This window comes from Phycodurus eques, chromosome 15 (assembly GCF_024500275.1).
Source record: "Phycodurus eques isolate BA_2022a chromosome 15, UOR_Pequ_1.1, whole genome shotgun sequence".
In the NCBI taxonomy this organism is placed as follows: Eukaryota; Metazoa; Chordata; class Actinopteri; order Syngnathiformes; family Syngnathidae; genus Phycodurus; species Phycodurus eques.
This window is the reverse complement of record NC_084539.1, coordinates 5788481-5812758: the sequence shown is the minus strand read 5'-3', so window position 1 is coordinate 5812758 and position 24278 is coordinate 5788481. Positions and strand designations below refer to the sequence as shown.

The 24278-nt window shown below is 39.1% G+C and overlaps 1 protein-coding gene across 6 annotated transcripts in view; it reads right to left on the bottom strand.

Annotated features, from left to right (window-relative positions):
• rab27b (RAB27B, member RAS oncogene family) overlaps positions 1 to 24278 on the bottom strand; it is a 65118-nt gene that overhangs the window by 6507 nt on the left and 34333 nt on the right. For all 6 annotated transcript variants that reach the window (XM_061698600.1, XM_061698595.1, XM_061698597.1 and 3 more), the window contains 2 exons: positions 6940 to 7111; positions 1546 to 1634 (listed from right to left, as the gene is read on the bottom strand). In XM_061698600.1, coding sequence (XP_061554584.1) covers positions 1546 to 1634; positions 6940 to 7092 — 242 coding nt within the window. In that variant the 5' untranslated portion in view covers positions 7093 to 7111. The remainder of the gene's footprint in view (positions 1 to 1545; positions 1635 to 6939; positions 7112 to 24278) is intronic.

Sequence of the window (24278 nt, the reverse complement as noted above, 5' to 3'; positions counted from 1 at the left end):
AAGTCAAACTCAAGGTCCATAAAAGAAGCCCACGGAACCTTCAAGGTTTGAAGACTGCCTGTGGGGAGGAATGGGCCAAAATCACACCAGAGCAATGCATGAGACTATATTTCTCCATACAGGAGGCGTCTTGAACCTGTCATTGCAAACAGAGGCTTTTGTACAAACTATTAAATAAATGCCAATTGGCGTGTTCAATACTTTTTCCGTGTGTCATTTCACATTATTAAACACAACTTAATTTCTGATCTTATTTGTTCTACTTTCTTTGTATGTCTGGTTTACTTGGGTTGTTCCCAACATCTGGTGAAATTTTCATGTCAATAGCACCTTCGGCAATATATTTAGTGAGAAAAAAAAGTGGCACGTTAAATGCTTATTTCAGCCGCTGTAAGTCTTTGTGTCCACCTCATACCACGGAGTTAGTCAGCTCATTGTTGCATGGCTCTAAAATCTTTAAGAACTTTGGAAAAAGAGTTTGGTAAGATAACGTTACAGAGGCTTTTGTTGTGGTGACATTTTAAATGCTTGTTGCATGGTCATGGGCTCGGCATTAGCGAGGCTTGTGGCAAGATGGCTGGCACCCGACGAAGTATTCTACCATTTTAATCATGGATAGAGTAGTAAATTGGTGATTTCTTTTTTTTTTTAATATTAAAGGAGTGATTTAACAAAATTTTGGGTTGGTGGTATAGGATGGAAATATAAGGTATATCACCATTTTGAACAAAGCAGTGTTTGGATACTCAGGCAAAATGAAAACAATTATTAATTTAGCACGTTTATTATTTATTAATATTAATTTAGCACGTACAGTGTGCTTTATCAAACCTGAGACTAATTGCGGCTAGAGATGTGGCCGTCCTGTAAAAGCTAAATCTAAGACGATGTCATTATATACTTGTCTTTAGCACTCTACAACCTGGGAACAGGTCAATAAACACTGGATTATCTAATAATCTAATAATGAACATATTCATATTCATCTCAACACAGTGTGTATTGTTTTCTCTAAACCTCATTAGAATGTATCATATGGGCATTCAAGGGCTTAAAGGCTAATATGTATTATCGAATACAAATGGACTGTAATAAAAACACACGCACAAAATATGTATTACATGTAAATGTCTTGTAAATACATCCAACACAAATGCATAAAACTGCAATAAATGACATCTGTACGTAGGTGTATTGATTCAGTGTGATTGGTTTATCTGTCTTTTTCATTTAAAGCTCTCAAAAGTATAATTAAAAACTTATATAAGTGACTGAGTCATCCTAAAGTGAGTCATTCATCCTTGATAAAACCTTTTAACAGATCAAATCCTTTTACGGAGTAAAGCCCATGCACATACACTGTGACCACGAATGTATTTTCGGCCCCATTTTCCTGTTTTATTACCAATTAACAATTTCTGAACTATGTTAAGAATGCATACACATATTTACTAATAAATCAAACCATTAAATGCATCTTATTTAATTGATTCGGCACCTTAGCAATTATAGCTTGAGTGACTACATTTATTCAAATTTCCACACCTCTCCTGTCCAGCTGTGTCCCACAGCTGTAGGTGAACCTTGAAGGTTTTTCCTGCTGTCATTCCATTGGGGTTGGAAGCCGTGTACACCTGGGGAGAAGTGTCACTTTAGATGAAATATGGTGACATTTTGAGGCAATTTAAAAAAAAATAAAATAACTAAAAAAAATTCCTGCCTGTTGATTTAATATCCCTCACACAATCAAAACAGTATCCATCTATGAAAATAATGTATTTCATCAATCAATTTATGCTTCTTATCCTGTACTAAAGCCTGTGTCCTGTGTTGCAGCACATCAAAGGGATAGTCTATCAAATTTGCATCGCGCAAACACACAGTGGCGAGGTTGACTGGACAACGGCATCTGTCAATTAGTGACCTATATGAAACCCCGGTAAGAAAGGGGGCGGGGAAATTTGCTGCTGACCCCTCCCACCCTGGGTACCACCTGCTCCCCACAAGAAGGCGGTACTCTGCCCTCAGGTCAAGGACCACACGCCACCTAAATACCGGCCCCCCCCGCCCCCATTTCTCTTTTTCTTTCCTTTACAAGTAGCACAGCAACTGATGGCACCGACACCCCCCACTCCAACCCCCGGAAGGAAGCACACACTCGCCAACATCCCATATAGTCTGTATTCAGCATATCTGCTTAGGTCTATTTCTATTTGTGATTTTATTTTTATTTGGTTTTTATTCTGCTTATCTAAAATCTTATCAACATCTTTTCATTTTTAATCACATTGCAATTTACTTGTTGGGTGACACAGCTAATGTGCATTCATTGTCTGTCTGTTTGTTTAGTCCTGTCCCAAATTATTTTAAATGTCTGTTTTAGTGCTGCTTGCCAAGTCAAATTCCTTTGCATCTACTTGATGCATTTGGCGAATAAAGTGATTCTGATGCATCCAAGTACACTTTACTGGCAGACTGTGTGATAATTCCAATGGTTTCCTTGGTAATCATAGAGTGGGAGGTGAGCTAATGAATCCGTGAGTCAAAAATTCTCCAGTTTTCGTCTGTAGCCTATGAACTAAGAAGTGACACCTCAACAGGCCTGAAATGAGACAATTAGACATGGGTGAGCACCGTGGTCCACTGTTTGTGTATCTGTGGGAAGCCTCGGGCGTCCTTCACACCTTTGATTGTGATAGATGAGACAGAGTCACTGTCTCTGACACTAGACACACATAGAAATAATCCACAAAACCAGCAGTTTCATTAAGGCAGTGTTCAGTTCTGTTTTGCTTAAAATGTGTGTGTGTGTGTGTGTGTGTGTGTGTGTGTGTGTGTGTGTGTGTGTGTGTGTGTGTGCGACGTGGAGAACATACAGTATAACGGGCGGAAATGTCCTATGTTAAAATTAGGTGAATGTAATATTTTTTCACAAATCGATACTATTGGTCTCCACGTTGGTATGTTATTTTTTTTACAAATTATTGACCAATATAAAGTGTTGAATAAGACTTGCTCTCTTTGTTAATGGAATGTTAATGGCTCAACAAATGACATTTTTTATGGTTCCTGAAAAGTTGTTTGGGAGATGCGAGCCTAACAATACTGCGCTCAATAGACATTTTCATATACAGACCCATCCACACTGGTATCTTTGGAATAAACTGGGTGTTGCAACTTGTTGTGATATTAGTGATACAGATAATGGATAGTAGTGTTGTCACGGTACCAAAATTATGAGTTTGAGACTATATCTGCATAAAGTACCTTGATACCGGTACTGAAACAAAACCATGGCGAAAATCTAAAACATCACTAAAAAGCAGTGGAATGATAACTGACAAATCAACTTCAAATCCTTTTATATTTATTTCCATTTATTCAAAACATGATATATGACAAACTAAATTACGTTTTAATGGAATTAGCTCATTCTTAACACTTTTTTTTTAATTAGATCAATGCCTGCATTATCATATACAGTATATGATGGATATGTGCGTTTGTATGTATGGAATAGCTCACCCTTCTTTCTTCAATTTCTTGTTCACTATAATCCCTGCTACTGTACCACTAAGTGCACTTTACCTGAAGAATACTAAAGCTTAATTGTATTATTAAATATAATTTTGGTTATTATGAAGAAAACCATGGAAAATGGCGAGAGCGAGATATCAGCTCTTATATTAAACTCTTATGAGCTATTTTCATTGTCATCATTACCTTTAGTTGCACCTGGCATTAAAAATGAATAAGAAACTGAAAAAACAGGGGGTCTAATATTTTTTCCATGACTGTATTATTTCTATTTCTATATTTATACATACAGTACATTACTCATACTTAATACTCTTTATTTCAAGCTTTTTTTATTCAAGCTTTTAATGTTCAGTATTCTTGTATATGACTGCACTTGATAGCTCCCATTGTAAGCAACACATTGTGCACCCACTCAGTGCAGTGCTGTTTATTCATTGCATACGGAGACAAGACACTGGGAAAAAAAGTGAAAATTTTTGCTTGATAGTCAGTGGCTTTCCGTTTTTTATTCTTCTCGAACTGTCCGATTTCCGGAGCGGTTTCCGACAATGAGTATCCGGGTTGGAGCGCTTCATGCTGGGCTTCCGTGCGCTGTCCTCCCATGCTATCGATCTCCTGCTGGTAACACTGACTCTCGTGTGCATCGAATGCAGTATCCCTAAACAACACAGGAAAATCCACTGCACACAACATTGACTTTGCTCACATAAACCCGGAAGCTGCGGACTCTGAGGTTACGTCCCGTAGTGTTAACGTTTCTGCAGCAGGCAGGAGCTAGTCGGCAATTTGAAGCCATTTCATTCTCCCCGCTCCCACACAGTCGCGCACACACAACTTCTTGGAAGACAGGAAGTCATTGGCTGACTGTCGCCTTTTTGGGGCACTGGCCTTTAAACGGTCCCATATTTTACCAAACCAACTTGTTCTAGTATTTGGGATGTAATACTGGCTCTATGGTGCTTCAGTAAACATGTGAAAAATGAAATAAAATCCTCTACCCATTTCTGAGTTTCAGACGTTTTCCAGCCAAGCGGCCTGAAATCAGGTCCTTCGAATTTCTCGAACTTATCTACGTCTAGCGAAGTTATCCACCTACCGGTCCACTCCCGAGCCAGTGATGATATAACAAACATGTCTGCTGTATATGGACAAAGTGGGTACAAAAGTGGATACAAAACTGGGTCAAACAGAAGTAGGGCCTTTTCTGCACGCTCGTATGACAAAACCATGGTGTTTTTTGAAGTGAAATTGAAACTTTATATACTAGATAAGTCCATGTTAGAGAGTCACTCTATTGAGGTCTAAATAGTCAAAATATGGGACCTTGAGGACACCGTATGAATTGAGCGCTGTCGCGCAAGTTACTTATGTTTATTTTTCTTTTTTTTTAAACTACCGGTACTGGGAAGAAGGGGGCAAAAATTATAAAAAAAATAAAATAAATAAATCCTGGTACCGTGCTACTTTGAATGTCAAAATACCTCGGTACGCTACTGGTACATGGTGCAACAATAATGGATAGTGAACAGGATAGGACAGAGAAATTAACCTTGTTTTTCCAGCTTAGAACAATCTTGATTGGACCACAGTCCTTGGTGGAAACAGGCCCTACAAGACCTATGAAGGACACTGTTTGCGGGTACCGGGGTCAACTCGACCTTTTATTTTTAATACAGCAAACGACATGTACATTGAAATGTATTGTAGTTATCAGAGATGTGTGTGTCTGTCAGATGGAAATAACAACAAATACTGTACATTATATTAACTATGAATTTAAAGCATTATGTTTGATTCAATAGCATCGCTAACGCTAATGGTTAATGGATACATAAAGGTCCTCAAGACAAGGCATCGACTCATGATTAGATAACTAGATAAAAAAAATAACTACTGTGACATTCACTCACTCACTCACACATATGTATGCACATGCACACACGTGTATACAGACACACACACACACACACACACACACACACGCACGCACACACACGCACACACACACACACACACACACACAGTGGAAGTGAAGAACAATAATTTATCATATGACTCATCTGAAGCAGTGGGATAAAATTAGCGCTGTCAGTATTTCCAGATATGGAGGGTAGCACCATACGGTAGCATTAAAGCTGTTCAGATTGCAAGCATAACATAAAAGGTTTCAGAGTATTTTGTTTGTTAAACAGTATAAGATATAAATGTAATTGCTAATTTCTAAAATGGAAAAATTAGAGAATGTGAATGACACGTCACTAGAATAGCACATGGAGCATAGTCAAGGCTGAACTGTTACAAACGGTTTTTTGTTGTTGTTGTTTTGAGTTAGTTTTTCTTTTTTTTTTTTTACTTAATTTGGAGTGCCAAAATTGTCTTAGACCAGAAATGCTGTAGCGAGTGGCAGTTTCCACATAGTAGCGTCTGCTCTGACAAGAATGAACAGTAGAAAAAAAAAATGTTTTTTTTTTAGCAACTTGCAAACAGATACTGTAGATGTAAGACATACTGTATCTCTGTGCTGCTACAACTATCTTGACAGTTACGTGACAAAAACAAACTCTCTCTCTCTCGCTCTCTCTCTCTCTCTCTCTCTCTCTCGTTCTTGGCAAAGGTAATGATTACAAACTCATGTAATAAAATAAATCCCCTCCTTACACCACCACTTTCATTCAAGGATTTAAGTTAGAAGGCTGCTTCCAAGTGTTTAACAAGTGTCAGTGCAATACCCAGTTAATAAATCTATCAATCTTATGAAAAGTGTATTGAATGTTATACTCATTGTCCATATTTTAAATATGTTTTTAGTTTTTGCTCATTTGTATATTGCATCGGTGACTTTGTGGGTGTGTACAATTATATGTTAAGTCTTACATGTCAAATGAAACCAAGAGCTGATAACAGCCACACCAGCATCTCTGAACTCCATGGGCTGACTTATAGCCCATAGAGTTCAGACAGCTGGGAACTAGCAGTGTTCCCATGTGAATATTCCCCACTTCCAAACTAAGAGCAGTCACATGATGCCAAACAGACATGACAAACTGCCCCATGTAATCTGTTTAACTTGTGCTATTTTCTGAATACAAACAACTCCAACCTTTTCATCATCCAAAAAGAAAAACACCACAGCCCAAAAAATGAACTTAATGATTTCAATAGTTGGCTGCTCTGTGTCAGCAAGATTCATGATCTATAAGAGGTTAGTGACAAACTATCCACTTACCTTGTGACGACAAAGGGAAAAGGTCTGGCATCGAAACTGGGAAAATTAAACTACTCAAAGACCATGCTAATGACACAGAATGACACCAAATTGTTAATTTTGCTGAATTAACAAACTAGTCAAGAGTCAAGAAACATGCACATATGTTATGCTTTTGATGGTGGCAGCCTTACCACTCTTTTTTCCCTGAAGTCGATGCCGACTGTGGTGATGAACTTGGGGTTGAACTTGTTGTCTGTGTATCGGTACAAGAATGTTGTCTTCCCCACACCAGAGTCTCCCAGGGCAAGGAGCTTTATCAGGTAGTCATAATCCCCATCAGTCATAGTGATGACCAATAGAAACCTGTACAGGAGAAGACACAGATGCATGTTAACATCTGGGCATACGCCCTCGATTTGGTAAATACAGTGCATCTGGAAAGTATTCAAAGCACACAACACTTCAAACGTACGTTGTGCTAATAAATATACATGCTTCAATTCAGTACCAAGCAGCATCGTGTTCTGTCTTCTCCGATGTGCCGTTACCCCGCAGCCGGGAAAGCCCGTGAGCCTGACTGCTTAGCCAGCACTGGCTGGACGCATTGAAGCATTTTACGAAGCGGGGGGGGCGACTAAACCATTAACACGGTTGACACACGGCAGAATGAGCGCGCTCACGTTAATGTTTATCAGGAAGCCCTTTTGAGTTTTAACAGAGGCAATTTTGAATCGTGGTCAATAGTCGCCTCGCCATATCCTGTTTCAATTAGCCAATTGGCGAAGTGGCGAACGGGCAGCACATACGATGAATTGCCCATGCATGAAGGAGGCAGGGTGTGCAGCGGGGTAACCGCCCTAAGTCTATGGTGGCTGCGGCAATCCTTGGCCCCACCCCTGAGCCTATCCCAGCTGAATTTGGGCGAGAGGCGGTGTACACCGTGAACCAGTTGTAAGTCAATCGCAAGGCACAGATAGACAAACAACAATTCACGCTCATAATTCAATCAATGGATTTAGAGTCTGCAGCTAACCTAAGGAGCATGTTTTTGGAATGTGGAACCTCAGGAAACTCATGCAAGCATGGGGAGAACATGCAAACTCAACACAGGGAGGTTGGACCCCAGATTTGAAGTCCTACCCTGAGAATTGAAAGGGAGATGTGCTCGCCACTTGAATGAATTTGAAAAATAAAAAAATAATAATACATAAATCAATAATAATGCATTATGGGGTGTTGTGTGTAGAATTTTAAGGGAGAACAATGTATTTAATTTTGGAATAAAACTAACATACAATGTGAAAAAAGTGCGGTGCTGCAAATTTGCTTGCAGATTTACTTTCCAGATGCATGCGTGAAAGTACCACATTACTTAAGAGTAGAAACTTGAAATTTTGGTGTTACACAATTGGAAGGTTGCTGCAAAGGAGAAAAAAAAAAACATTGTAATGTTCTATACGGTTCGACTTTCACCGAAGTCAAAAGGAAGTCGGGACTGATCTCTATTAGTAGGGTTAACAGTTTGATTGAAGAGGAATCGGAGTATTTGGGATCACTCTCTTTTTTGTTGATGGCTTCAGGGTTAAATGTGGAATGTTTAGGTAAACTATCATATGACTCCAATTCACACAGCCAAGACAGTTTAATACAGAGAGGCCGTACTTCAATCAGCAGAACAGCTTACAATCACACCAACTCCGATTGCACAGAAACTGAAAAATACATCAATCAGCACTCACTATTGCGAGCAGGTGGTAAGATGGAGAGCTAAATATTCAACTTGACAGCCATGGATAAAATAAGACTTTTGAAAATGACAGGCACACGCAAGACTACAGGAGTCGGAGGACCAGCTTATTTGGAGGAGCTGAGGAGTCAAATTTCAGAAGAAAGTCAGGAGTTTTTTTGAAAGCATCCTGCTTTTTCCATTTTTTTTTTATACTTGAAGCTGACTACGTACTAGTTCGAGACAATACTCCACTTTCAGCAAACAAGAGAAATGGATTAGTGCTGGTTTTAAACATTGAGAAATTGTGAATGTTGTACCACTGCTCCTTATGACTCACACGCGATACTTAAGAAGGGAGGTGCACAATATCTTAAGTCACAGCCTGTGAACACAGTTTCAGTCAGAGACAGATAGTTGTTTTAAAACACCAATAGTGCCGACATTTTTCCCCTGGTGTGTTTTTTTTCCTCCCATCTCTGTGCGGACATACACTTGACAGAATATGTCATGTTTTGGGCAAATTGTACCTTACGTTTAAAACTTACAAATACCTATTATTTTTATTACTGGAAATTAAGTTACATTTGTTTCGCAACTAAAACAAAAATATACAAGTAGTAATAATAATAACAATAACAACATTACTATAATAATATTCCCTGTTGTCTTTAGCTCTATATTTGGAAATTTTAATGTTAGTATTTCTTTAGAACTGCATTGGTTACTGTTTCACGTCTGTAAGCAACGTTGCTTAAATGATTAATTCTTGAATAATCCAACAATTATCATGTGATGCCTGCTTTTATGAGGAGGACCTTGAGTTCAAAAATGGAAGCAAGCATACCTGAATTAGGCAATAAGAATGATAATACAGTGCCGTGCAAACGTATTTGGCCCCATCTCAAATTCTTATATTTTTTGCATAGTTTTCCCACTTTAATGTATAAGCTCATCAAACAAGCTTAAATATCAGACAAAGATAACCAAAAAAAATAAAAAAATGCTTTTAATTATTTAGGGGGGGGACTATTCAAAGTTACATGGCCCTGTGTGAAAAAGAAATCCCCCATATATTAAATCATAACTTAACTGTGGCTAATCACATTTTTTTGGGAAGCAGAGTTCATTTTCACTGATCACATCCAAGAAATTATTACCTCCAAAAATGTTCAATTAAGAACTCACTTAAATAGAACCTGTTTGACAAAATGAAGTTGGCCAAAAGATCTTAAAAAGCTGCAACTAAATGCCACGATCCAAAGAAATTCAAGAACAGATGAGAAAGAAAGTCATTGACATCTATCAGTTTGCAAAGCGTTACAAAGTCATTTTTAAAGCTTTAAGGACTCCAGGCAACCACGGTGAGAGCCATTAAAAAAACACGGAACACTGGTGAACCTTCCCGGAGTGGCCGGCCAACAAAGAAAAATATCCCAAGTGCCCAAGAGCACAACTAAGAGTCATCCAGGAGGTCACAAAGGACCGCAAGACAACATTTAAAGAACTACGGCATTTTATCTTTATTTGGGTTATCCTTGCCTGATACTTACATTTGTTTGATTATTTTAAACAAAGGAGGGAATCTATCCAAAACAAAAATACGATTGTGAGAAGGAGCGGCAAATACTTTTTCACGGCACTGTACGTAGAAAATCGAGCATCAACGTAATGTTGGCTGTCTCATGTATTATGTCTAAAAATCTGTCAGTCCTGAAATGGAAGAAGCCAATGTGGAGGGGGGGGGGCACGTGTTAAATGGGGGCAGTCAAACCTACTACTATGTTGTCATGTCTTGGTGGAGATCAAGCAATACTGTAATGCAAAGCATCACGGAATTATCAGGATGAAGAGTTTAATCTAATTTAGGTGACAATACATACCATTTACAACCTTATGCAAAGAGATACCCCAACATGCACCCTATACAGCAGCTCCAGCAGAAATACAATATTTACCAACGATCAGAAATATTGCTGCATCGATTTATCACGTCGCGCTCGTAATAGAAAAAGTAGACCCAAGAGCATGCTAAATCTTCTCTCTCAATAACAAGGAAGAACAAAACCATAAAGCACCACAGAGATATTAAAAATGCATGAAGAATCAAACACAACAGGGGAGATGGGAAACAACCAGCGCAGTAAATGCACAGACAGTGTGTAGCTCTATGGCAGTGATTTCCAACCTTTATGGAGCCAAGGCACATATTTCACAATTGAAAAATCTCACGGCACGCCAAGAAACAAAAATGTCACAAAAAGTGGATACATTAATTACTGTATGTACATCCTGCCATGTAATAGAATAGCATGTATTTGTTATGTCTGTCACGATTCCTCACTGGCATAAATAGCTGAAAAAAAGATACACTCCTTGTAAATAAGTATTTTTTTGAGCAATTACATAAAATTTCATAATTTCCCAAGGCACACCTAAAGACCGCACACGGCACATTGGTTGAGAATCACTGCTCTATGGACAAATCATACAAAGCTGGTATTTGTAGAAAGAACCTCACATGAAGCTGTCAGAAACATAACTAAAGAATAGGGGTGCAACGATACACAAAATTCACAGTGTCACGGTTCGATATTTTTTCGATACAAAAGGGGAAATTTTCTTGCCTTAAAAAAATAATTTAAATTTAAATTACCAACAGGTAAAAATAATATTAATTAAAAAATATATATATATATATATTCTGTGGTGCGTTATTAGCAACAAAGTATATTTTACAAATAAATACCTTTTATAAATAAAGCTTACAGTAATGCCATAACTAGCCCAGCAGCTGTGACAGCATTATCTATATTCCTGGCATTGTCAGTAGTCACAGGTACATCTCAACAAATTAGAATAGTGTCAAAAGCTTAATTTAGTTCGGTGACAGAGTGAAATATTTCATGCTTTTTTTCCATATACATGTACAGTACAATTTTGATGGTTATATTACAGCAAACAAAAGCCCAAAATTAATGCAGCCCTATGGGTGGCACAAGTCAGTGCAAACTGTAGGCCGGTCCCAAGCCCGGATAAATGCAGAGGGTTGCGTCAGGAAGGGCATCCGGCTTAAAACCTTGCCAAACAAATATGAGCGTTCATCCAAAGAATTCCATACCGGATCGGTCGTGGCCCGGGTTAACAACGTCCGCCACCGGCGCCGTCAACCTGCGGGGTGCCGTTGGAAATTCAGCTACTGTGGGTCGAAGTCAAAGAAGAAGAGGAGGTGGAAAGCGGGTTCAGGAGATAGGCTTACATGGAAAAGGATGACGCGCTGTGGCGACCCCTAACGGGACAAGCCGAAAGGAAACTAAGAAGAAAAGCCCAAAATTCACTCTCTAGAAACTAGAATATTACATAATCAATCAGGAAACAATGAAAATGATTTTTAATGTTGAAATTTAGGCAGGAATTTGCACTTTGAGTATTTTTCGAAGTCTTTAATGAGTTAATATAACGTTTGAGTACTGAAACAAAGAGACTTTTCTACCGTATCCTTATTTATTGAGCTTTACCTGTATATTTGGTCGCACTAACTTCCAATTTTCCAATGCTTCTGTCAGACCTTTGGTTTAATCATCAGTAGTGTGACTGTCACTGAGGCGTGTCGGAAGAATGTTGCTTTACATCTTGCATTCCGCAGTAATATAGGGCCGTAATTAAGTCAAGTAACTCTGCGTAGCTCTCGACATCCAGCCGTCTGAAGTCAAAGGAAGGAGGTTCGCAAAGTTCTTCTTTTCTATATTGGGGGTGATGTCGGCGTAAATGTGATGCCATGTTTGTTATATTTCCACCGACGTAGTTAAGCATTGTGTGACACTTGCGACATACCGTTGTACTTATCCCAATGGGAAATTCCCACGAAGAAGTAATAACAAAAAATACTCTGCCCGTTCCATTATAAGCGCCATTTGTTCCAAAATGTTGTCATTTTCTGATCTTTCTCCATCTACCGTTAAGCCTGAAATATGTTGCGGTGCTTAAAATAGAAACACCCCGTATGTCTTGAATTATAACCTCTCTTTTTCGGCTATGTTGTGGGTCCGTTTGGGACTCCTTCTGGGTCTGGATGTGGACCAAGAGTTAGTGGCCTCTGTTTTAAACGATGTCACAACAATTGAGCGAGCCAGAGTGAGCCGTTTCACTCCGTAGCACACTAGCTAGTTAGCTCGCGGGCTAGCGAACGTAATAAATAGATAACTTTCCCTAAAATGTCCTAGTTTTTTGCATCTACGGAGCCAAACCCGTTCCGACAGCTGCTCGCTGAGTCGTGAGCGGGGTGCCGGGTGTTACCACAACAATGAAAATGTATCGAGTCCGGAAAAAAAGTCTTGTCCATTCTATTTATGGAACAATAACCCACTCTACTGTTCTTTGATTGGCCAGCACCAAGACAGGACTTGTACTTTTAGAGGATATTGAGTCGCTGAAGCCCTTCAGCAACACACACACACACACACACACACAAACACACACACACAAACACACAAGGCACAAAATATATATTTTTTCCTTTGAGAAGCAGTTTTGCTGATCATGTCTTCATTTGAGGAGCAACTTTCAAATTTTGAGGAGCAATATTTTGCAGCTTAATCAAACAGCAACCCAAAGCAAGGATTTTATTAAACAGAAATATGACAATATTATGAGGGAGTTGAATGTAGGGTGGAGTCACTGACGGTGTAGTGGTACATTCGCCTGACTTTGGTGCGGGCAGCGTGGGTTCAGTTCCCACTCAGTGAACGCGTGAAAGTGACTGCGAATGGTTGTCGGTGTCTACATGAGCCCTGCGACTGACTGACGACCAGTTCACGGTGTGGTCCGCCTTTCGCCCGAAGGCAGCTGGGATAGGCTCCAGCGCCCCGCAACCTTAACCAGGATAAGCAGTGTTGATAATGGATGGATGGATGAATGTAGGGCTGCAGCTAACAAATACTTAAGTACTCAAGTATCCTACTGAAAATTCCATCAAACAATCGATTATATGGATAAACTATATTTTTGTTTGGTTAAAGAGCAATTTTGAATAGAGAAAATAAGACCTTTCACTTAGTCACGAATTGGTTTCCTTTTTTACATAACCAACAATTTTTATTTCTTGAATACATATTGTGCATAAAAGGCTTTTTTTTTTTTTTTTTTTTTTTTTAAACATTAAAAAACCCAGAGATACTTGAACTCCTCCACTTGTGGCAGTATCTCCTCCCTGACCCAGAGAGGGCACTCCACCCGTTTCCGACTGAGGACCATGGCCTCAGATTTAGAGGAGCTAATTTTCATCCTAGCCGCTACACTCTCAGCTGCGAACCGTTCCAGCGAGAGTTGAAGATTACGGCTTGATGAAGCCATCAGAACCACATAATGCGATGTGATACTGTTGTCACGAAACCAGAGCCCCTCAACACCCCGGCTGTGCTTAGAAATTCTGTCAATAAAGGTAATGAACAGAATCGGTGACGAAGGGAAGCCTTGGCAGAGTCCAACCCTCAATGGAAACGAATACGACTTCCTGCCGGCAATGCGGACCAAACTCTGACGCCAGTCATACGGGGACCGAACAGCCCTGATCAGGGCGTCCGGTACCCCATACTCCCGGAGCACCCTCCACTGGACTCCCAGAGGGACACGATCACAGGCCTTCTCCAAATCCACAAAACACATGTAGACTGGTTGGGCGAACTCCCATGCACCCTCGAGGACCCTACTGAGGGTGTACAGCTGGTGCAGTGTTCCATGGCCAGGACAAAAACCACACTGCTCTTCCTGAATCTGAGACTCGACTTCCTGACGGACCTTCCTCTCCAGAATCCCTGACTAGATTTTACCAGGGAGGCTGAAGAGTGTGATGCTCCTCTAGTTGGTACCCACCCTACAGTAACCCTTCTTAAAAAGGGGGACCGGGGAATCCAGAGGCACTGTCCCCAATGTCCATGCGATGTTGCAGAGGCGTGCCAACCAGGACAGCCCAGATCTAGAGCCTTTAGAGAACTCAGGACGTATCTCATCCACCCCTAGGGCCCTGCCACCGAGGAGCTTTTTAACCACCTCTGTGACCTCAACCCCAGAGACAGAAAAACCCACCTCAGAGTCCCTAGACTGCTTACTTATGGGAACATGTGTCGGAGGAATTGTGGAGTTCTTCCAAGTATTCGGCCCACCGACTCACAACGTTCTGAGTCGAGGTCAGCAGCGCACAGTCCCCACTATACACAGTGTTGACGGTATACCACATCCCCCTCCTGAGACACGGGGTGGTGGACCAGAATTTCCTCGAAGCAGTCCCGAAGTTGTTCTCCAATCTAAGACATACGTAACACTAAAACCAAAGTAGTTCCAAACGCCAGATTTGAAGGATGGTTTAGAATTTTCGATTTCAGGACGGCACTAGACAGCTTCTGTCTTCAGAAATATCCTCCGGCGCTGCCCTGCTAAACTCAGGACCGTGCACTCTGAGAGTAGAGTTAGGACATTAGGATAAATTTACAAACACAGCCTTGCTTGGTCGGAATGAATAAGAGAGGAGCAGCATAGTGGATCTGCGCTCAAGTAAGGCGGAGTAGCTTAGCACAGCTCCTCATCATCAGAGGTTTATACAGCAAATATAAAATTATAAACAATGCAATAAAATGATTGTTTAGTTCAAGACATGAGGTATCTACTGTATGCAAATTAGGGGATAAACATGCATTTTCACATAAATGCTGAGTCAATTTTATCTTTTAAATTAAAAATCTGATGAAAAGGTCATTCCTGAGTAAAAGAATATTGTTCTTACTTCAAAAATCACATGGAGTAGCAGCAAAATCATTGAGCTGAAATGTGTTTCTTGCCATTCATTTATAATGAAAGTAGCCTACATTTGCTTTAGCAGCAGAAAATTATATTTTTATGAATCTACATTTTCAGGAACCTAATGTAGTTGCAAGAGGGAATTAAATTGTAATAGTTCCAACAACTTACAGCAAGCTGGGCACACGAATGATGGCCTTTTCCTACTCTTGCTCATGCTTTTCACATATTGCAGGGGTGTCAAACTCAATTTCATCGCAGGCCACATCATAGTAATATTTTTCGCTCAGAGGGCTTATATGACTGAAAATAATAATGTATTATCGCCTCATTTTATTCTGTATGCACAATTGTGTCTGCATTTCATTTTTACGATATATGTATTTTACTTGTACATTGAATTTTAAATTAAAAGTTATGGCGAATAGTGTCTTTGTTATCACAGATTTGGTGAGAAAAAAATAATCTGTAACAAGTGAAGAAAGAATGCAATTTTGGTACAGACTTTCTGCCCGAATGAGAAGAAGAAATCTATTTAGAAAGGAATATGAAGAAAATGCATTTTATTTACTTTAGTGGGCCACAAAAAACAAAACAAAACAAAAAAGAAATAAGAAATCTTGAGTTTGAGAAAATAAAATTAATAAAAATGTATATATTTTTGGGGGGCATCCAAATTTGTAGAATAGTACAATTGAAAAATGACCCAGATGTATAACTTAAAAACTTTAAAAGTACTGCAGGTTTGAACTTTCTTTGTTAATTATTGATCAGCACTTAGACAATCAATCAGTATTCCCTCAGTGAATGTGTGGTTTAAAACAGTTTCACCAATGATAATGTAATAGATTAGGACAAATGGCAACTGCTCCAAGTAAGAACTTGCTTAAAAAGGAAATACATATAACTGTACATAGTTTGATATTTATGCTTTCTGAAACATATCTAAGAAATAGAAGACTTCCATTCTACTCTACTCTACCGAAAAGTGGTAAGACTACACCGCTGTGTAATTCTTGAGTTCTCTTTTACTGTGCATGCACACCGGTCTTATTATGACTTCTGTGATATGTGCGTACTTAGCAGTGTGGTAGCCTACTCTTTGTGCATACATGTGTGTCTGTGTGTAGGTGTGTGTATAGATTATCAATCAATATTGCATTTACAGTCACGCTTTGATCAACAAATGATCAGTCCAGAGTTTCATCTGCCTCCGCCCCCAAGTCAGATGGGATACATAAATAGCAGAATGGATGGAGGAAACAACTCCCTGTATTTTCCACCTTAGTATGATGACATTATAAGATACATTGGCAAGTCAGTTGCTGGATAACAACAGGTGTATACATTTTCAAATTGGTGATTAATGCTCGATTGTACATGAAAAGGACAGCTGACATTTGTCGGAGAAACCTAGACTGACGTGTCCCTCGAGCCTCTAGATCATTCTAAACAAAGCAGACACCTGTTTAGTTTTGTTCCTGCTCTGAGGACACTGGTGAAAGTCTTTGCTAAAGGCAACAATCTGCTCTCCACAGTCAATAATCAATAACTGCTAAAGGGAATGAAGACTGACCCTTAATTATTTTGTCCAGACCTCCTCTGGGTTGCCTCACAGATTTGAAACCTTTGAGTATTTCAGAGCCACTTAACCAACCACATGATGACAGTGCCCGCTGGGTCCTTCTGCTTCACCAATCTGTAGCGTTTGAGAGCAGAAGGGTTTTATCACATCCTCCATACTGTTTTCAACAATAGAATCATTAATCATCACTTCTGCAATTGTGGAAAGTTCTGTAAGTCTAAGCAGATGGTTGCAATGCTATAGGCAAAGCCTGACGTGGTTGTGTCATTTGTCTTACCACTTTTGAAAGTTAAGTTTGGTAGAGGTGGACATTAAACCCTACGAATCTGCAAAAATAGCTTTAAGCTTTTGGAAGTCCCACAGAGACAGCTCCTCCTAACCCTCCTTTTACTTCAGTCAATTTGTCCCCATTAAATGTTGAATTTTTCCTCAATGAATGACATTCATATTTAACAATTCTTTTTAAATTAATGGGAGAAATTGGGACAACATTAGGCTAACATTGTGACATATTTTTAATGTCCTGTATACATGTTGTACATCTGGGTGGTTGAAAAAAAATAATTTAAAAAGTCAATTTTACAGTAACAGGTGGACGTTTGAATTTGAGCGATTCTGGTCCCGATTCCGGTTCCTTATTTCAATTCCGGTTCCAAACGATTCTCAATTCCGATTCTTTTAGGGGGCTGGGTCAAAATAGTTTGCATGGTTTAAATAAAGGGTGTCCAAACTATGAACATCCATGTTCTTAGCAGCCCGCAGCATAGACTAAAATAAACATTTGACTCAGGGTTCTTTATTATAACCAGTATCAATATCAAACCTATTAACTAAAAGGCAATGTGTGTGGAACTAACCTAATTGACTTAACATTTATTAATTAATGTTTCAGATAAAAGTTAAATATAGCATCGTTAGAATCATTATTTGGGTCTATTTTATCACATAAAATGGTTAATATGTGCAAGTTTTAACTTGACTTGACCAGTTTGTAGCCTTTTATTTTTAAGGGTACACACTGGAACTCAGAATTTTGGCACGAAAAGTAACTTCAAACGGCACCAGTGAATTATTTTTATTTTTTTTCCCATGGATGAAACCAAATGCTATAAAGGGTTGATTCCTTTCCTTACCCACCAATGAGGCGCAAGGTTAGTGTTTGTGATACTGTGAAATATCGTTTATGTGAATTTTTTCCCAATTCATTGTGATGTAAAGTTCCAACGGTGAGGTTTTAGCCCAATGTTAAGCTTTTTTTTTTTTCCCTTTACATCTGCTCTTACGTTGGTTTGAAGACTAAAATAAGTCCTAAAAACCATCAGTGCAAAAGTGCAACCAACCGTTTACCTTGTTAGCGGTCTCAATGTTGGCATAGATGTATTTTATTGTTTCAGTCAATCAATTGACTGAGAGTTGACTTCACTGAAGCTCCGCACGGTGTAGGATGAGGCTCGGAGCGCGTCAAGCGCTACACATCGTGAAAGTCTCATTTGCACAATATAATCTTTTTCCAAGTGTTGCACTGAGGCGACCGGTTATTAATTTTAACCAAGACACGACACACTTTTGTTCGCTGCTGCAGACTGTTGGGCATGAGCACGTCTTTGTGTGCGTTCCTCTTCGTTGGTTTTCGCCGCTGCTTCTTCGGGGGCGGCGGACTAAGCATCGGAACTGGCAACCGAAATTTTTAATTTGAACGATTCCAGGAGAACTGGAATGTTCGTCCCGGTTCCAATCGGTTCTCGATTCCCAACCCTAGTTAAATGGCATTATCTAGTGCTTCATGTGATTTCGTGGTGGCATCTTACAGTATATTACCATCTTAACCATTACAATGCTAAGTGGCTACACTGTTAACATTACTAGCATCAGGTACTTTAACAGATTTTTTTTATGGTTTCACAACATATCTAAAATTAGATGGTCAAATGAGTAAAAACCAAATACTTAAAATTCTGCCGACAAACACTTTTTAAAGAATCAACCAATTTTTGCATCTGGTCAAGTGCAAAATTTAGTAGTGATACTGTCTATTCTGCAAAAACAGGACAAAGCACAGTAGATGCATTTGAAGGTGACCTCATATTCATTATCAGATCATCTACCTTCAAATTGAGATCTTGAATCATTTTATAGACTAAAAAGACTGAATGTTGAGACTAAATTTATGATTCCAATTACGGAGTAACTAAGGGTGTCAAACCCAGCCTTTGATTGCTCTATTTACTGGTCCAAAGAATATTGTACTTATATCAATAGTTCATTCAAAAATCGCATAGTTCACAGTCCTTCGCACTGTCTTTGTCTTCAGTACAGCACAAACAAGCACAGTAGCATATATTAACTGCACCATGACATATTTGCAAGTGTCACCGAGCTTCTTCAATCCCTCCTTAATCCCACAGCAGGACGTGGACCAACAAACACCACAGCTGGATGTGAAAGGTCAGCATGGATGATAGTATTCCAAGACGAACACGAGACAAACTCTAAATTAGGCAGAAATTGATGATTGAAGATTTTTTAAATGTAATTTAACTGAATGACTTTTGAAACACCAATCCAATCTATCTATCCAAGTTCTACATCACTGCAAACTACAACCACAAACATATCATACAATTGCTTATACAGCTCTTTTATTAAATCTATATCTATATAATATTAGTCATTCGAACTGCTCTCAGTGCTAGAGGACTCTACATCTTTTTGCACAATTGTCAAAAAAAAAAAATGTACCGGCATTACCAGATAACTAGCAACCCTTTACTGCTCAGTGACTGTTTTTTTTTTTTTTTTTTGTCAATGTCTTTCTGTCTCCAAAGTGTTCTGTAAACTGTTGTCGTACTAGAGCGGCTCCAACTACCGGAGACAAATTCCTTGTGTGTTTTTTGGACATACTTGGCAAATAAAGATGATTCTGATTCTGATCTTATGGATGTCTGTTCATATTCACTTAAGATTTGAACATTTTACACATTTGTTAATAAGAACAAGTAACAGTTGCGAATCACTGTGCTGCCTTTAATATTCTTCTTTTTTTTCATCTCCAAAGAACGTTTATCTGTGGTTTAGAACAAAACGTCTCTGGAGGGCACTGCATAGATTGACAACTCGACATCTGTTTTCAACATATTGGACAGTTGCAAGTAAAGTCTATGAGCACTTTGGAATTACCTGGATTTCTGCATAAATTGGTCATATCTGATCTTCATCTAAGTCACAACAACAGACAAACACAGTATGCTTAAACAGATGGACCAGACAAACAACTATATCTTGTCATGTTTTTATTGGGCACACAATATAAACACTCACAGAGCAGGGTGGAAAACTTAAGCTTAATGACTTCTCTGAGATCCAATCACATTCAGGACTCATCCAAACTAGAGTCCAATCAATATGACGAGATTGGAAGTGTTAGTTAAAACTGCCCTGCCCGATAAAAGTCCGACACCAATTTTGAGTTTGCTTTTCTCAAAAATCATTGCTCAATGTGGAAAAAGCCCTCAGAATACCTACAACTAAGAATTGTTTATTTGCATGAAGCTGTAATGGTTCTCAAAAGTATCTCTAAAAGCATTGATGTTCATCAGCAAGACAGATTGTTTATAAATGGAGAAAGTTCAGCATGGTTCCTCCTCTCCCTTGGAGTGACTGCGAGAGTACACCACAGAATGCTCGATGAGGTGAAGAAGAAAACTCTAGCGCATCAGCTAAAGACAGAAATCCCTGGCAGATAATATCTCTGTTGAAAAATGTATGATACTGTAAGTAAAACATTGAACAAGGACAAAGCTACTGCTGTCCAAATATATATATATATATATATATATATATATATATATATAGCTACAGGTTTAAAGTTTACAAAAAGAGTGTCTGGATGTTCCACAGTGCGGACAGATAAAACCCAAGGTCAGTTGTTTGGAGGGAACACAATGCTAGAGTATGTGTGGAGGAAAAAAATCCACTACATAGAACCATTAAAACTTCATCCCAACTGTGAATATGACAGAGGACAGTCTGTCCTTCACTCTGTGCAAACCTGCTGTCCAGTTAATTTAATACTGCCACAACAGCATATCAGCAGACATCCTACAGTATATCTGATGCCAAGCTATAACAAAGCGCTTCAACATTGATGTCTATCAATGTTCAATCAGTCATTATGTACTGTATATAGTGAATAAACTGCAATATTAAAAGTGATCAGCAGCGGGACCTGTTTGGACATGCTAATAAGACTAGCGCCCATTTTACAATAAATTACACACGTCAAAACAACACACGGAGCAGCCCAGAGTATTTTATACCCATCTGCTTGTATGATAACTATGAAAGAGGACAGGGAAAACAATCTAATGCTGCGTGAGTGTCCAAGGTGAGTTCAAGGGCACTGCGTAAATGTTCCTTGATTATTTTGTAATACAATACATAATTGTAAAAATTGATTACTGGGTAAATTATTATTTATTTTGTTTTGTAATATAAAAGTAGATAAGATAAAATATTTTGTTAATATAGTCAGCCAGAGCTTCTGGGAATACAAAGTCATCAACGTCCTTTCACCATCATTGCTGTCATACTGTGTTGCGTGTTTTTATTTGCACATTATTGATTAAAGTCCTGTTTTTCTTTTAATTCCTCGTACAAAAAAAAACAACATTCAAGCAACACATTCTTCCTCATGTTTTTTGAGATTGTAGGGTGAAAGCTGCAGCTGGCTACTATTGTGGACTGAACGTCTGGCAACAATGCGGAAATCAAATTCCAGTATTTTGAGGGTAATAGCCTGTTAGCAACATACAATATTGGGGAAAAAAAAAAAAAAAAAAAAAAAACCTATGAACTAGTTTGCACAGAAAATTAACTTTCCCAACACTGATCGTGTATTATTTCACATTGCAATATATACCGCAGGTTTAAAAAATAAGAAATAAAAAAAGAATCACTGTGTCATTTTTTCCAATATCGTCCAGCCCTCATGAGTACTAACGTGGCTTATTATTTCAGAATAAAGTTGTAAAGCAATTTAAAAAGGAGGCGGCACGGTTAACAACTGGTTATCATATCTGCCTCACAGTTCTGAGGACCCGGGTTCAAATCCAGCCTCGCATGTGTGGAGTTGGCATGTTCTCCTCGTGCCTGCGTGGGTTTGCTCCGGGTACTCCGGTTTCGTCCCACATCCCCAAAAACATGCATGGTAGGTTAATGGAGGACTAAATTCTGCGTAGATGTGAGATATGTGTCCTGTGATTGGCTGGGGACCAGTTCAGTGGGTGTACCCTGCCTCTCGCCCATAGATAGCTGGGATAGGCTCCAGCACCCCCGTGACCCCAGTGAGGATAAGCGGTATGAATGAATGAATGAATGAAATCAAAAGGAAAAATCTTTGACAGTCCCTGTGGGCTCAAGTGCAAACACAGATCTAATTGTTGATTATGTGGAAATCTGTTTCTTTGCAGCAAAGTTACCATTAACAATGGCTAAAAAAGATCTTTTGAAGATGTCAGCACTGATGCTGAGTCTTGTTGAAGCCAATTAAATTTGCATTGGCCGGTAAACTGGCTGAGTTTATGGGGACAGAAGTAATCGTCTTCTTTTGTAATCCTTTCATGTTGGTGGACATTTAGAAGTTGACATTTTACTTAATTAAGAGTTAATCTCCTTACTTCCAATTCCTGCTGATGGGGAAATTGGAAATCATTTGACCTTTGACCCTCTTCACAAAATCACTGGCTCATCTGCTCAATAATGTGGCCTGGAAGACCATTATTCTTCTGTGTATGGGAGGTGGAAGTGAGAGAGTTATGTGTCTCCACGACACAAAAAGAGAAAATAACTACAATTCCCTAAAGATGTGGCACAAGGTGCAACACATGGTTGCGCAGTCCTGAGGACAGCGGCGCCTAATGGCTTTTTCTATACATATGTTGTCCATTGTCCAACCACAAAGCTAAGTAAGACTCAAAAGTAAGGCTCAGAACAGCAACCACAAAAGAGGCCATTATATCCCATACCTCATGCACTGAAAAGGAACGGCACTATTTTGGCAACTTTATTCCCCATGGCAGTATTAAAAATAGGTGGCTCTATATTTCAAACGAGCTCCTCTATGGCAACCTCATCTTATTACGTTAACAATAGCGAGCCCACAATGATATGGCAACTAACCAGTTGCATATAGCACGAAAAGCTACAGTAACAGAGCAGTCGACATCTTCATCCAGCCTGCCTTCTGTTCAAAAAGCACGAACAAATAGATTTGTGTTTGGCGATGTGCCTGCTTCTTGCACCACATGCACGTATCCACACACTAATTGACAAGTGTCACTCATCAGTTTAGTGATGAAGTGCTGCCTCCACAAACAAAAATACAAGCAATGGTTTAATTGTCTTTATGGGTGCTCTGGTTACTTTTCTTCAAAATCAAAATACTCATTTGGGGCTTAAAACAGAACCGCCCCTTGTCATAAGGCTGGGGGGGACATGGTGACCAGTGACTCAATTGGAGGGTTTAGGGGTTAGCACTGTTAAGCACATAAATTCATCTACAAAATACCTCATAGTTCAGAAAGTGAGAAGTTCAGAGCAAATGTGGTACATTTGCCTAACAGGAATTACACAGAAACACACTGAGGTCTCCGGCCAATCCTGCAGATATTAACTTTTCTAACATTCTAACAAATGACACAATATGCTTCAGATGTGTTTCGCTGTGCAGTTAAACCTGTTTTAAGGTATTCTTGTATTGTACCTATTTCTGTATAGATGATGACTGTTATGACTGACTGCTTCACATTAAACCAGACTGCCACTCACCTTAAAAAAACTTGGTCAAGAGAACGTTTGCATTGTACACCTTATGCAGAAGGAGTACCAGTGTAAATTCTGCATTATTTTCTTTTCAAATGATGGTTTTATGACTTACTAAACATTTCTCACAAGCATTGGAAATGCAAACATGTTGTGGTGAAATGAGAATGACAACATGCTCAAATCCAGCAAAAAAAAGACAAAGAAACAATGTGTTTCAGCTTGTTTACTACCACTACAACAACAACAACAACCAACAAGTAATTTGAGTCCAAACATCATCTCTCTGCTTAGTGAGAAAAATTACATAGCAAGAATAGGCCTACTGTGTCCTGGTCGGTTTCCGACTGCATTGTTCATCTGCTGCCTCGTAGTTTAGTGTTTTGGCTTCATCAAGTTAATCCTGGCCAACAAGCATCACAAGTTGCAGCCTCCTATTTGAGGATGGGATGATACCCCTGATATTACATACAGTATTTCCAAGTTCTCCAAACAAATATTATGCAAGTACCCCTTTGCCATAGGGAAAATGGTGGTTACTACAAGAAAATCAATAATGCATTGTGTTTTGTGGTGTGCACTAGGATTAAGTGACATTGTACATACAT